This window comes from Patella vulgata, chromosome 8, assembly GCF_932274485.2.
Source record: "Patella vulgata chromosome 8, xgPatVulg1.2, whole genome shotgun sequence".
NCBI lineage: Eukaryota > Metazoa > Mollusca > Gastropoda > Patellidae > Patella > Patella vulgata.
Genome location: NC_065886.2, coordinates 53467233 through 53483554, shown reverse-complemented (window position 1 = coordinate 53483554; position 16322 = coordinate 53467233). Strand labels below are relative to the sequence as shown.

Here is a 16322-nt window from a genome sequence, read left to right as displayed (position 1 = left end):
GCAGGACAATTGGCGTTAAGATAATAAGGAAATTTTAGATTGCACTGGCCACTGGTGAAAATTATGCAATTAGAAAATATGATGTCGCATGAAATTATGGTAGAATGTACATATGTGATTAATGTATTATTAAGAAATATGACAAACTTTTACATTTAATAAAAACCCATGACAAAATCTAGTGTTTCAGTAGATTTTTTTGTTACCAGAAATTTCCCAGTATTCCATTTTAAAAAAAGATTAACGCCCGCCCACCCCATTGTTTCAACATCAAATTGCCCAGTGTGAATACTACCTTGTAATATATGGACACCTCCTATTTAAGTGTCGAATACTACCTGGGGCCTGTTTCACGAAATTTTAACTAAGATAAAATCCAAATTTTAGTAATTTGATTGGATAATATTAGATTGATTTTAAGGCTTGACCAATCAAAACTGAAGTATATACAAAAATTTGGATTTTATCTTTAGTTAAAATTTCGTGAAACCAAGCCAAGGTCATAATACTATAGTAATCAATGTGAATTTTTATAAAATATAATCTGCTTCTCTAACGCTGTAGGAGGGTTGGTTGGCTGAAAGGTTATCGCTGACGCGCAGTATCATAAGGTCTGTCATTGAGTCAACTGGCATGGTTTCGATTGCCTGGTTGTACGTGACAAGGAGTAGGGTTGCCTGTCCTACCTCATATTTCCTCCCACTGCTAAAGGACCATATGTTAATCCCGAAATTACCTATTTTGTGTCGAGCGGACGTTAATCCCCTCTCTCTCTCCCTCTCTCTAAGGCTGTATTTTTCTGTATGGGTTGCTTGATTTTATTTAAATTTCAAATGAAAAGTTTTTTTTGTTTTTAAAGATCAGTGGATGTATATTGGGCTGATTTTAAACTACGATGTGTCATACAAGTACATAGAAAACTAATAAACTGTTTACAATGGCACCCACATATCACAACACAAGGTGGACCTGCTATCTCTACATGTAATAGTTGGTTAGCTTCTGGGGCTAATGATGCCATGGTTCATATTGTCGATCTCTCCGGTACGTATTCATATACAGCAGCCACTCTTATTCAATGAGGGCAGCCAAGGTGACTAAGTGGGTAAGACGCTGGCTAGCTAGCCTGGAGGGCCTGACAAGGACAGTTATCTAGTCGTTTGGATGGGACGGAAAACTAAGGTCTCATGTACACATTGGCGTGCACGTTGGCTGTAGTGCCGCTGTCTGGGCAAAATTTCCATCATAGCACACTGCATGGTATATGTCCATCTTCATTAGCCTAGCTGGAGAAGAACAGTAGGACATTAAAACCCATTTAATTTCCTATTCAGCGGTCACAATAAATTTCCCACCCCCACCCCGTCCAGTAGAAATCCTATTGTTTGATCTCTTTAATCAACGTCGCTTCTCTAACGCATCCAGCGGTCACCGTTTTACTAATAAATTTAACAAAACATTGCCCATTGAAAGGCCATTGTTGAATGATACCATCTTGTCGTAGTAGCTCCTCTCATCTGAATATATTGTGACCAGTGGATAAACCAGTGACTATTATATTGTGACAGGTGTTGTTATTTTTTATTGTGACAGGTGTATTTTATTGTTTTATATAGATATACCAGTGGATAAACCAGTGACTATTATATTGTGACAGGTGTTGTTATTTTATTGTTTTATATAGATATACCAGTGGATAAACCAGTGACTATTATATTGTGACAGGTGTTGTTATTTTATTGTTTTATATAGATATACCAGTGGATAAACCAGTGACTATTATATTGTGACAGGTGTATTTTATTGTTTTATATAGATATACCAGTGGATAAACCAGTGACTATTATTGAAAGTATGAGAAAATTAGATGGTCATTCAATACGTGTAACAGGTTTATCATGGAGTCCACATATAGATGGCAGAATAGCTTCATGTGGTTATGATTCCAGTGTTATTGTAAGTTATTTCTCTACTCTTTATACTCAATCAGGGTGGGGTGGGGGGTGCTGGGTGGTTATGATTCCAGTGTTATTGTAAGTTATTATTACCTAGTTTGATAATCACTAACTCTACTCCTTATACTGAATTGGGCGGGGGGGGGGGGGGGGGGGGGGTACTGGGTTGTTCTTGTGGTTATGATCCCAGTCTTATTGTAAGTTAATTCCTAGTTTGATCACCACTAACACTACTCTTTATACTCAATTGAGGGGGCTCAGTTGTTCTTGTGGTTATGATTCCAGTCTTATTGTAAGTTAATTCCTAGTTTGATGATCACTAACACTACTCTTTATACTCAATCGAGGGGGCTGGGTTGTTCTTGTTCTTGGGGGGGGTGGATGGCCGATTGAGTCAATTGGCAGGGTTTTGATTCCCAGGTTGTACGTGACAAGGAGTAGGGTCGCCTGTCCAACCTCGTGGATTTTCTCCAGGTCATCCTATGCGCAAGCGAATTATTGAAATAAAATTGAACCATTTGTTAGTCCCGAAATGACCTAGTTTGTGTCGAGTGGACGTTAAACCTCATTTCTCTCTCTCTCTATCTGTTGTTCTTAGTGTTTAACTTTTAACTTCAGCTTCTACTAGTTTTCATTTTATTAAAGGCTCAATACCACTCTTGTTGTAACTGAATAATACAGAGGCGGATTTAAGGGGGGGCGCGAGGGGTGCGCGCCCCCCCTAATTTTCGACAGTGCCCTTTTTTTACTGCTGAAAGTGCCCTTTCTCAGACCCAAATATGTCTGTTCCCAACACGTTGCAGGGATCCCAAATGACTCAAACCATCGATTCAAACACACCAGTCTGGTCTAATTAATGCTTCCACTTTCAAACGAATTCTTGTTGTTTAGCTGACGGTGCCCTAATCCTACAGAGTGACTATAGACAGACATCTTGTGGAATCGGCGGGGTATACACTCATGCCCATCACCGACGCGCATGAGTGCAACTTGGTGTAGCATTGTTTCATGTGTGGACAGTACAAAGTACAAGTTACAAGGCCTAAATAGTGAAGTGGCTAGGGAATAGATTCGTCTTTTTTCCCATAATGCCTCGCTCGCCTTGACAATTTTCGAGTCGCATGTTCAACTGGCTTTTTTGCTCGATTTTAAGGCTCTTTTTCAACGATTTCCGAACGTTTACTTAGACGAAAATATCAGCCAAATAGCTCTTGGAATGGCTACAGATGCAAGGAAATGCCGGATAATTTTCTTGGGACCCCCCCCCCCCCCAAATTGCCTCTCAGCGGCGTGCCCCGTCTCCGCGGTCAGTGCCCTCATTTTGCGGCGCCCCCCCTTTTCAAAATTCCTAGATCCGCCCCTGTAATATGTCCCAATCTTTATTTAAAAAATTGTATTATTATATCACCGTTAAACCCTAAGGACGGTTGAGTTCGTATTTCGTGGAAATCGGCCCAAAACTGACAGACAAAATGGCCGCCATTCGTTCTCAAATAGGTTGTAGACCCTATAGAGGTCACAATTTTTATCCGATTTTGTTGAAACTTGAAATGTAAGTTTATAACACAAAGATCTCGATTCCTTTCTATATTCGCTCATATCGGACCGTAACTTAATGAATTATGGCCCCTGATTGTACGCAAAAACGCGTTTTTTGGCTTGTGGACCCTATAGATGTCTATATTTTTATCTGATTTAAAAAAACGTATTATCATATTACCGTTTAACCCTAAGGACGGTTCAGTTCGAATTTCGTGAAAATCAGCCCAAAACTGACAGCCAAAATGGCTGCCGTTCGTTCTCAAATAGCGTAAAAATATGGTATATCAAGGTTGTAGACCCTGTAGAGGTCACAATTTTTATCCGATTTTGTTGAAACTTGATAACACAAAGATCTCGGTTCCTTTTCATATTCGCGCATATCGGACCGTAACTTCATGAATTATGGCCCCTTATTGTATGACAAATCGCGTTTTTAGCTTGTGAACCCTATAGAGGTCATAATTTTTATCCGATTTAAAGAAACGTATTATTATATCACCGTTACACCCTAAGGACGACTGAGTTCGAATTTCGTGAAAATCAGCCCAAAACTGACAGACAAAATGGCCGCCCCTAGTTCTCAAATTGCGTAAAAATATGGTATATCAAGGTTGTGGACCCTATAGAGGTCACAATTTTTATCCGATTTTGTTGAGACTTGAAATGTAAGTTTATAACTCAAAGATCTTGGTTCCTTTCGATATTTGCGCATATCGAATTGTAATTTCCTGAATTATGGCCCTTGATTGTAGGAAAAATCACTTTCGTTTTAGCTTGTTTTCTATCCATCTCTCGAAAATGTGGGTGTATCCTGCCTGGCAGCCGCTGGTTATTATCTTAGCGCAAGTGGGAGGAGAAATCGGAGTACCCATAGTGAACCCATGAGGTTGAGAAAGCTCCCCTATCTTCAAGCCACATACGCTCACACCAGAGATCGAAACCACAACCGCAAGTCAGGTGACCGGTCAGCTAGAGGTCAAAGCGTGACACTCTAGATCACTAGGCCATCTCAACCTCTGGGGAGAGCTGGATGGTCTAATAAATCATGGTATCATCTGTCTGATGTAAACAGTTTCCATTTTCATCATGTTCTTCACAACTGCTTATGAGTTACGGGTGGGGGGTGGGGGGGGGTTAGCATGTGCGTGCTGTATTATAAAGCCTGTCATTGATTCAACTGGCGGGGTTTCGATTCCCCGGTGTGCGCGCTGTATCATAGTGTCTGTCATTGAGTCGACTGGCGTGGTTGGACGTGACAAGAAGTAGGGTCGCCTGTGCATCCTCGTGTGTTTTCTCCGGGTCCTCTGGTTTCCTCCCACTGCTAAAGACCCCTATGCGCAAGCGAATTATAGAAATAAAATTGAACCATATGTTAGTCCCGAAATGACCTAGTTTGTGTCGAGTGGATGTTAAACCCCATCTCTCTCTGATGTGTTTATATTTAAAGTCAATTTAGGTATATTGTTGGTGGGGATTTAGTTTTGTCGTATTAACAAGTTCCCTTGAAGATGAATCCTGACAAGGACCAGCTGTCTTAGTGGTTCAGATGGGACGGAAACCAAAATCCCTTAGCAGTTGGAATTTGATATAAGTGTGCCGCTGCCCTGGTGAATTTCCCTCATAGCACACTGTATGGTGTATGCCTATCTCTACTAGCCCAGCCTGAGTAGAACAGTAGGATGTTAAACCCCATTTCATATCATTTCATTTCATTAATCAAAAGGTCCTGGGTTTCAATACAGTTGTTGGCCTAGAAATTTCTCGTGATTTACCTTTCCGGTTTGACCTTTATTAGTGACGCAGGACGAAAGGGCCTGGCAAGGAACAAAACCTCTTAGCAATTCAATTGGGATGAATAACCAAGGTCCACTATTCTCATATACATAATTAAAAACTCTGACAGTTAAAATCCAATAACAAATAGATGGTAAATCACTGTCTGGGTGAAATTTCACTCATGGTGCCCTGCTTCTTTATCCCGAGGGTCGTGGGTTTTCTCCAGGTCCTCTGGTTTCCTCCCACTGCTAAAGACCCCTACACGCAAGCGAACTATTGAAATAAAAATTGAACACTATATTAGTCCCGAAATGACCTAGTTTGTTTCGAGTGGACGTTAACCCCCAGTTTCCTCTTTCTCTCTCTCCAAACATTAGGATCCATACGACCCATGTTAAATCACTCTCCACCCAACACCCTGGTTTAAACTAAGAGATATTAAAGATAAATTATGGGAGATACGGTAACGAGTTGGCAGTTCTCACTATAATAGTTAAAAACTACATAATGTAAAGGCAATTTGGTGAAAATTTCATTCAAATTGATCTACTATGAACCGAGAACTAAGCGACTGAAATTCCCATAAGCCTCGGTCATCATTACTAAAGTCAGTACGATAAACAGCATAGTCTCGATTATCCGTTTAATCGTTTAATCGAGAAGGAAAGTTATGGAGTAAATCGGCTTACAATCCACTAAAGATCGCAGGCTAGCGCTGCCATCTAGAGTTGATTATGGTCTGGATAAGTTAATTAATGTCTAATTAATAATTTAGATAACATTTCAGGCCTAAAGAAAGATCTGAAATAGGCAGATTTAGCTCTTGCATAATGTATGTTTAACTGTGTATGGTTTATATACATGTGTAGGTATGGAATGTAAAAACAGGAACAGCTTTAGTAAAATATGACGAACATCAAGGTAGAATATTAGGAGTTTTATGGAGTGGTCTCGATCCAGATGAAGTAATGAGTGGAGGGTTTGATTGTTCTTTACATAGATGGAAGATTTCCTCTCTACCTAAAGCTGTTATAGAATATGGTGAGTTGAAGTTCTCATTAAATCCAAAACAATATAATTTTTATACGCCCACACTTTCATGTGGACGTATATTGTCGTCGCCCCTGTCCATCTGTCTGTCCGTCCACAATTTATGGACATTCTACAGGTCACAATTTTTATCCGATTTGAACGAAACTTGAAATATAGGGTTATCTCCCTATGATCTTGGTTCCTTTTGATATTGGCAAGTATCAGACCATAACTTCATGGATTATGGCCCCTCATTGTACGAAAAATCACGTTTTTAGCTTGTGGACCCTCTAAAGGTCACATGAAATGAAATGAAATGAAATGAAATGGGGTTTAACGTCCTACTGTTCTGCTCCTAACCTGGGCTAATGAAGACGGGCATACGCCATACAGTGTGCTATGAGGGAAATTTTGCCCGGACAGCGGCACTACGGCCTACTCTTATATCAAATTCCAACTGCCAAGGGATCTTTTACGTGCACGCCAATGTGTACACGGGACCTCGGTTTTTCGTCCCATCCGAACGACTAGACAGCTTTCCTTGTCAGCCCCTCCGTCCTGCATCACTGACAAGGGAGAACCACGCCGGAAAATCTGGATGAACTTTCTCGGCCAATGCAGGGATCGAACACCCGACCTCCCTAAAGGTCACAATTTTTATCCGATTTTAAAAGCGTTTAAATATATCACCGTTCCACCATAATGATGGTTGTGTTTGAATTTCGTAAAAATCAGACCGAAACTGAACGAGAAATCGCTTGCAAAATGTGGGTGTATTTTGCAAGTTTTTATATTAGTTTTTTTTCTAGGAAGTAAAATTTTTAATAGCTGTTCAAAAAGAACAAACCTTCAAATTAGTTTGTCCAAGTAAACATAAATTATGTACAAAGTTTTTAAAAAAAATTATGTACAAAGTTTTTAAAAAAAATTATGTACAAAGTTTTTAAAAAAAATTAAGTGTGACTAAACCTCATAAATTTTGTATTTAAGTACAGGTTTGTACATAGCTCTAAGTATTTGACATCACATACTTAGGATCTGTTTCTATTGAAATGGAAAAATTATGTAATTTAGAGTTAAGAAGTTTATCAACTATGATAGGACAACTTTAAATTGCTCTGTAGACATTCTAGGTGATTTTTACATGCCTACATGTTCAACAACCAGCATGTCAATCAAGAATCTGTGTTAAAAAGAAAGCTAGTTGTTTTTTATACGCCCATATTTTCATGTGGACGTATTATGCCCTCACCCCTGTTTGTCCGTCCGTCCACAATTTGTTTGTGGACACTCTCACAGGTCACAATTTTTATCCAATTTGAACGAAACTTGAAATGTAGGTTTATCTCCTTAAGATCTTGGTTCCTTTCGATATTGGCATTTATCGAACCATAACTTCATGGATTATGGGCCCTGATTGTACGAAATACTCGTTTTGTGGACACTCTAGAGGTCACAATTTTGATCCGATTTTGATGAAACTTTAAATGCATGTTTTATAACCCAAAGATCTTGGTTCCTTTTGATTATCGCACATATCGGATCATAACTTCATGAATTATGGTCCCTGATTGGTCGAAAAATCACATTTTTAGCTTGTGGATTCTCTAGAGGTCACAATTTTTTTTTCAATTTTAAAAACCATTTAGATCACTATTCCACCATAATGAAGGTTGAATTGGAATTTTGGGAAAATCGAAATGAAACTGCCGACAAAATGGCCGAATTGTATATAAGTATGTAATTCAAAGGTTATGGACCCTCTAAATGGAACTTAAAACATATCTTTATATTCCAAAAATCTGTCCCTTTTGATATTTGCGCATTTCAGACCATAATTATGACCCCTGATTGTACAAAAACTCCTTTTTTGTTTTTAGCTTGTTCTCTATCCATCTCTTGCAAAATGTGGGCGTATCCTGCCTGGCAGCCGCAGGCTAGAAATTTCAAATTTTGGCGTAACCAGAAAAATGGTTGCAGGTTTATGCTCTGCGTAACCATTTTTTGGGGTTACGCCAGATGACCATTGCGTAACCAATTGGTTACATAAAATGGTTGCCCTATTTTCATGTTTTATCCAGATCTAAATTGTGCTATTATTCATTTAATAATAGAAAAAATTGTTCCACTTCACTAAATCCCTATATTTTAATAATTCTTCTATCAATCGGCTTTTTCAAACATCAAGCGGCTGATGTACGTAAATGATGGCTACTCAGTTAATTGGTCACGGTTCGGTTGCAGAGGGGAATCAGTTCCAAAAATTACTAATGGATTTTCGTTTTTATATCATATCTGACCTTTAAAAACCAGGAATGGTAGTTACCACATAGTTTTCAGTCACTGACGACTGCATGCGAACTTCATATTACACTTGTCATTTGCAATCATTCATCCAAGCACGTAGCATCACTCATAGGTAGCGACTGATTGCCAAACAGTATTTAATAACCTTGGCACTCTATACACAAAGTCTCAAAAGGAAACAGAATAGTTTGATGTCATGAAATAATATCAAAATAGACAGGAAAGTAAAATCGTTCACACTATCGCTCGAGCGATGCCAGATTGGGTCAAAGTTGACGACATACATATGGGTCATTGGCATGGCTATACTGAAAACTGACAGGAGAACGTGCAGTAAATTCTTTTAAAATATAGCTGACATGTTAAATAGTCAAACTGATTTCTCATTTTGTGTTTGAAAATCCAAAGGTACGCTTTCAAATATTTAAGGCATAATTAATCATTTAAAGAATTAGGGGCGGGAGGCATTTTTAAATCAACGTGCTTGCAACTGGTCAATAGCCTACTACGTGGTGTCAAAATACGTGATCTGTCAAAGTACTGGTAAGATGGAGAAATGAAATGCCAAGAATGAATGAATGGAGTTTGTGCTATAATACAAATAATTTAGACTGCACGTGTCACAAAGTCATCCTGTATAAAAATTGATCAAATGTGAATAAATTTGTTAATGGAATTTGTTAATGTAACCGATATTTAAATTTGCCTAACCAGGAAATCGGTTGCGTGTTTTTGAGCTGGCGCGACCGCACGTAACCGATTGGTATCGTTAGCGTGAAATTTCGTGGCCTGCAGCCGCTGGTCTTTAAATAAAATGAATGGTTAATAAAATTTTGACATTGCTAACATTGATGTCATTCACAACAACTCCAACAACTGTCCAACCTCGTGGGTTTTCTCCGGGTCCTCCGGTTTCTTACCACTGCTAAAGACCCCTATGCGCAAGCGAATTATTGAAATAAAATTAAACCATATGTTTAATTAAATTTGCGTAACCAGGAAATCGGTCGCGTGTTTTTGAGCTGGCGCTACCGCACGTAACCGATTGGTATCATTCGCGTGAAATTTCGTGGCCTGCAGCCGCTGGTCTTTAAATAAAATGAATGGTTAATAAAATTTTGACATTGCTAACATTGATGTCATTCACAACAACTCCAACAACTGTCCAACCTCGTGGGTTTTCTCCGGGTCCTCCGGTTTCCCCCCCACTGCTAAAGACCCCTATGCGCAAGCGAATTATTGAAATAAAATTAAACCATATGTTAGTCCCGAAATGACCTAGTTTGTGTCGAGTGGACGTTAAGCCCCATTTCTCTCTCTCTCTCGTTTCCCCTTGTCAGTGGTGCAGGACAGCTGTCTAGTTATTAGGATGGGACAAAAATTGAGACCCTGTGTACACATTGGCAGTTGGAATTCGATATAAGAGTAGGCCATAATGCCGCTGCCCGGTCAAAATTTCCCCGCATTACATACTGTATGGTGTATGCCCGTTTTTATTAGCCCAGTCGGAGCAGAACAGTAGGACATTGTTAAATCCCACATTCACAACAGCTATAGCCTATATTTTGGTATTTAAATGTGCTTGAGATGGCACTGAACAATAAAGAAATAGATGAAAATCCAAAATAAAAAGGAAAATATAAAGCAAATGTATGAATCCACTTTGCACAGCTACTCATTAGACATCTCAATATGGGAAATAACAAAACTTCTAGATATCTGAATATATCAATATATACACCACAATCTACAAGTATTAAAAACTATCTTGACTTTATAACACTGACTATATAAATCAAACAATATACGTCCATCTGCTAAATTACCAAGTTTATCGGAAATAACTCTGTTAAGCTCTTAGTAGAATTTTATCATGTTGCCCCTAAGGCTTAAAAATTAGGCAATCGCACAGAACTTCAAGTCCTTTTGGCATTTGTATAGCTTCATCATGAATTTCCCCTGCAGTAACATTTCTTTAACTAAAATTGCTAATATGATTATATACCCAATAGTTGAGAAATCATCTAAGTAGACCGTTGCTTTGACTTCTGACTTTACTGTCTAATTAACAGTTCTCATGGCCTTGACAGTTCAAAGACCAATATGTTTAAGAGCTAAATCTGCCTATTGCAGGTCTTTCTGTAGGCCTGAAATGTTATCTAAATTATTAATTAGACATTAATTAACACGGAAAGACCATAATCAACTCTCGATGGCATCGCTTATCCTGCGATGTTTATTGGATTAGGTTCATAATTAAATCATGAAATGAATAATCAAGACTATGTTTTTTATCTTATTGTCCCCCGCCTTTCGAAGAAAGCAGGGGACTATTAAAATGGGTTCGTCCGTCTGTCTGTCCGTCTGTCTGTCCGTCACACTTTTTGGGACACAATAACTCTCTTCCTAATTGAGCTAGAATGTTCAAACTTGGTGTATGTGTTTATTAGGTCAATGCCTTGATGGAGTTCGAAGATGAGCATTTTCCGCTTAGGGTAAGCAGAGATAAGCAATTTGATTGGTTGATGCTTTGGGACACGATAACTCTCTTCCTAATTGGGCTAGAATGTTCAAACTTGGTGTATGTGTTGATTAGGTCAATGCCTTGATGGAGTTCGAAGATGAGCATTTTCCGCTTAGGGTAAGCAGAGATAAGCAATTTGATTGGTTGATGCTTTGAGACACGATAACTTTTAATTGAGCTAGAATGTTCAAACTTGGTGTATGTGTTTATTAGGTCAATGCCTTGATGGAGTTCGAAGATGAGCATTTTCCGCTTAGGGTAAGCAGAGATAAGCAATTTGATTGGTTGATACTTTGGGGCACGATAACTCTCTTCCTAATTGAGCTAGAATGTTCAAACTTGGTGTATGTGTTGATTAGGTCAATGCCTTGATGGAGTTCGAAGATGAGCATTTTCCGCTTAGGGTAAGCAGAGATAAGCAATTTGATTGGTTGATGCTTTGGGACACGATAACTTTAGTTCTAATTAAGTGAGATTGATGAAACTTGGTGTATAGTTTCATTACAGTAATACCTTGACTAAGTTTGATAATGAGCATTTTCTGCTCAGGGTAAGCAGAGCGATACGCAATTTGATTGGTCGAGACTTTGGAAAACAATAACTCTCCTACTTTGATTGTCCCCCGCCTTTCGAAGAAAGCAGGGAACTATTAAAATGGGTTCGTCCGTCTGTCTGTTTTTGTCTGTCTGTCCGTTCCGCTTATTTGTGATAAATTTATATGTGTCCTCTAATTATTTTCCTATTTCGGTGGGGGACATCAGCCTCACTGTTGGCTTGTTCCTACTGACTTCAGTAATAGTAATGATAATCGAGGCTAGGCCAAAAGTTCAATCTCTAAAATCTTGGTTCAGAGTGAATCAATTTGACTGAAATTTTCAGCAAATTGCCTTTACATTATCTAGTTTTAACTATTATAGTGAGAACTACCAGCTCTTTATCTAATTTCCTACAATGTATCTTTAATTTTGAAATTCTACATTACAAACCTCTTGGGTTCTATCCTCAGTGTGTAGGGGGGGTTGGATGGCTGAATGGTTAGCGTGCGCGCGCTGTATCATAAAGTCTGTCATTGAGTCAACTGGCGTGGTTTTGATTCCCCAGTTGTACATGGCAAGGGGTAGGGTTGCCTGTCCAACCTCGTGGGTTTTCTCCAGGTCCTCCGGTTTCCTCCCACTGCTAAAGACCCCTACGCGCAAGCGAATTATTGAAATAAAATTAAACCATATGTTAGTCCCGAAATGACCTAGTTTTGTGTCGAGTGGACTTTAAACCCCATTTCTCTCTCTCTCTCTATCCTCTGTTTATCTCTCAATTGCTTTGTTTTTGATGGAAACTAATTATAAGAAATGGAAATTTAAAGATAGGTCCCCAGAAAAGTATTTATCGGGTGGTTATTTCCAATAAAAGTATGATTATTTTGGTATATATGGAAAGTAGAGATATTCAATCTTACTAGAAAAATACTGGATTCCCCGAAAAACACTCATGGAGCATATACAGGACAAAAATGTAAGGGTTCCCCTAATTAACAGCCCGACAATTAAGAATTTATGCACACATGATGTCAAAGGTCACACGCGAACATTGAGCGCTTCATGTACAAGTTGATAAACGCTATGAAGAGTTACACGTACAACACTTTCTGAGATAAAAAGGATGCAGGTAGTTGATAATCCAAAAATTTAATAAGGATTCGATATTAAAGACAACATCGTCTTATGTATGCAATGAATTCTCCTCTGACTTCCAAGAGAGGTAAGTCATGTGACGTAAACATGACCTGGTTTGATTAAATTTTTATAGCAGGGCATTCCTTCGCAATTACAATGTTTGAGGAGGATTTGAAGCAAAATTATGACAAATTAATTAGTCCATATATGTTTTTAGTCCATATATACCATTAAATCGCCCAGTTTGTACGCGGGAATGTATCTTTAAAACACTATTCAAGTAATATTGGGCTTGTTAGATATAGTAAGCTTGTGTATCGTGTTCTAATGGATAATTCAACCATGATTAAATGGACAATAAACCCCCTCTAAATACCAAACAGGAAGTGTTTATCTCCTAATTCAAATAAAACTTTATTATATAGCGGGAGAGGTGGGGTGCATATAATAAGCACATATATAATTCCACTTTATAAAATATTAGAGAATATCGGGCTCAGATTTTTTTTAGTAAGTGTGAACTATGAATGCCACGTGATGACAAGTGTTGTCGGTAATCTGTGGTCCACTGTGATGTCATCGTAAAAAGCCAAACAATTTCAGTGCCGTTCCTTCTATTTTTAACCAAGTCATTCGAGATCTAACTAGATAGAAAAGTGCGGTCACGAGAACTCCGGGGGGGGGGGGGGGGGGGAGGAAGAAACAAAACAATAAGATCATTGAAAACACAGGCCACTGAGTGAACTGGTCAAATGTTAAAAAGTTAGCAGTTAACCACCACAACAAACGAAACCGAAGAATTCATGAAGCAATTAATATACGTAGACCAAAACTAAATAGGGACCCAGGAGTTTACATTCCAAGAGCGTTATGATCACATCATTAAAATGTAGTATATATCAGCCCAGAACAATTTATAATGTAATTATTCTTTAATTTTAATATTATTTTGTACAGTTATATTTATATTTACTTTATCTTGTTTTAATGGTCGGGGGTCAATTCCACGTCTATGATCCCTGTTGTTTCATCTTTTATTATTACTTTCATCTATCGTTCATTCCACTTACACCAAGGTAATATCGTAGACAAATCCACTTTTATCTAGAACTAATTACTATATATAACATGGCTTATTATAACTCTTAAATAATTATTTGATCTTTTATTTCTCTTCTTATCTATACTAATTACAGTTTATACCTTATACCCATATTTCTAATCATTTGTGTATTTAACGGCAGCTGCTCACTTTTGCTGAACTTATATCCCATTGGAGGATTCGCACTGCTCTTGTATTATAACCATATTTCTTATTTTATTTATTTGTGTTATATGGTTGATAACGACTTGTGAAATCTTGTTGAAACTTCACAGTGAAATAAACCATAGTAATTGTTATTCCATAAATAGTGTGTTATATGATTATGTTCTAATTACTAAATACCATTCAAAGAAAATAAATTCCTACTTTCGATTATGCTGTGGATTACGCAAGTATACAGTGTCGATTTAAGTGTCAACATCGGCAATTGCTGTGGTGATATTCTTCATTTTTTAAATACAAATTACTATGGTTGAAGATACCATAGTTATTGTTATTTTTTCTACGACAATTTCACTAAATACTACGGCAATTGCCGTGTGTGCCATAAGATTGTCTATTTTTAATCTTTTCAGTGGACAATGACATAAAGCTTGAGTTAATTTATTTCATATTTGATCATTTAAAGGACAAGGGAGTCAGATGGCTAAATAGTTAGCGCGTGCACGTTGCATCATAAGGTCTTGTCATTGAGTCAACTGGCGTGGTTTTGATTCCCCAGTTGTACATGGCAAGGAGTAGGGTCGCCTGTCCAACCTCGTGGGTTTTCTATAGGTCCTCTGGTTTCATCCTACTGCTAAAGACCCTTACGCACAAGCGAATTATTGAAATAAAATTGAACCTTATGTTAGTCTCGAAATGACCTAGTTTGTGCGGAGTGGAGGTTAAACCCCATCTCTCACTCTCTCTTTATCCAGTGTATATAAAGCAGAGTTCACATAAATGTATGTGAACAACAGAGCCTGTGAATGAAGCTTCCTTCAATACAAATCTAAACATAGTATCCCATACAACAAACATTTATTTAACAAAAACATGGATCAGAATATTACACTACTTGAAGAAACTGGGATGAAAAATTTAAGTATAAATTAAAAAAAAAAGGTATTCTTTTTAATCCTGTTGCTGTATTAAAGTATTAATATCGATATTAAAGACTGAAATATAAACCAAAGATGGCTGAATGGTTAGCACGTGCACGCTGTATCATAAAGCCTGTCATTGAGTCAACTGGCGTGGTTTCGAATCCCTGGTTGTACGTGACAAGGAGTAGGGTCGCCTGTCCAACCTCGTGGGTTTTCTCCGGGTCCTCCGGTTTCCTCCCACTGCTAAAGACCCATACGCGCAAGCGAATTATTGAAATAAAATTAAACCATGTGTTAGTCCCGAAATGACCTGGTTTGTGTTGAGTGGACCTTAAACCTCATTTCTCTCTCTCTCTCTCTCTCTCTCTCTCTCTCTCTCTCTCTCTTTGTGTCTGACAAACCTTCACATTTTTCTAATACTTTTTGAAAAATCTAATTCTTATTATTAATACACAATAATATCAAAACTAGTCAGAATAGTGAACACGTGATGCTTTTAAATTTTATATTTTTTTACTATACACATTGAAATGTGGTCGTATATTGGTTTCACCTCTAGCCAGTTGTCCACTATTGGTTGTGGACGCTCTTAGCGGTTAAAATTACTGCTCAATTGACATGAAATTTATGCAGTTTTTAAGTTAATTGGTTTGCAGATATTTCGGATAATTAACCCGTTAAGCGTGACGTTTTATTGTGTAATTTATTTGACGAAGTGACGAAGAACTATGTTCTAAGAAAAGGTTGGGGAAAATACCTCCAAGGCATTATATTACGCCTTACACACAGTGAGTGACAGTGTTTAAAGTAGCCCCGTCTCTAACTTGGTGTCATCCAAAGTCTTTGACATTGAAAACACGAATTATTTGTCAATTTAAATCAACATTGATGTTGTGATCTTATCGGGAAAAGATGAGCTTCTGATATCCAATATTTAAGACAAAATAAACATTTTACCATTGGTACACGAATCGTGTACCATAATGCGTTTCAGCGCCATTTGTAACAAGGGCCTTGGAGAAAGAGACTAGACATATTCCACAAGTCATGTTAAACGGTGATGCCATATTCTTATCTGGAGAGCATGCGCAATAAATACTATCGGTGTAGACTGGAATTACTAGATGCTAGAAATTGCCATTCGAATGAGACTTCTGGCATATTTTGTCAAATATAACTGATTATTACAGTAAAAACGGAAACGATTGAGTGTAAATCGGTTTATATACATTCATATTACATTATTATATGCGTTGCGACCCATTTGTCAATTTCTAGGTACCAAATATTAGCGATTTAGCTCCTTTAAGGTCATGAGACAAGGAA

At 37.9% G+C, this 16322-nt stretch overlaps 1 protein-coding gene across 1 annotated transcript in view; it reads left to right on the top strand.

The window, feature by feature from the left end:
- The first annotated feature begins 2016 nt into the window (after nt 1–2016).
- Nucleotides 2017–16322, top strand: part of LOC126831046 (gem-associated protein 5) — a 108418-nt gene continuing 94112 nt past the window's right edge. Inside the window, exons 1-2 of the mRNA XM_056102759.1 lie at nt 2017–2033; nt 6143–6314. Coding sequence (XP_055958734.1) covers nt 6242–6314 — 73 coding nt within the window. The 5' untranslated portion in view covers nt 2017–2033; nt 6143–6241. The remainder of the gene's footprint in view (nt 2034–6142; nt 6315–16322) is intronic.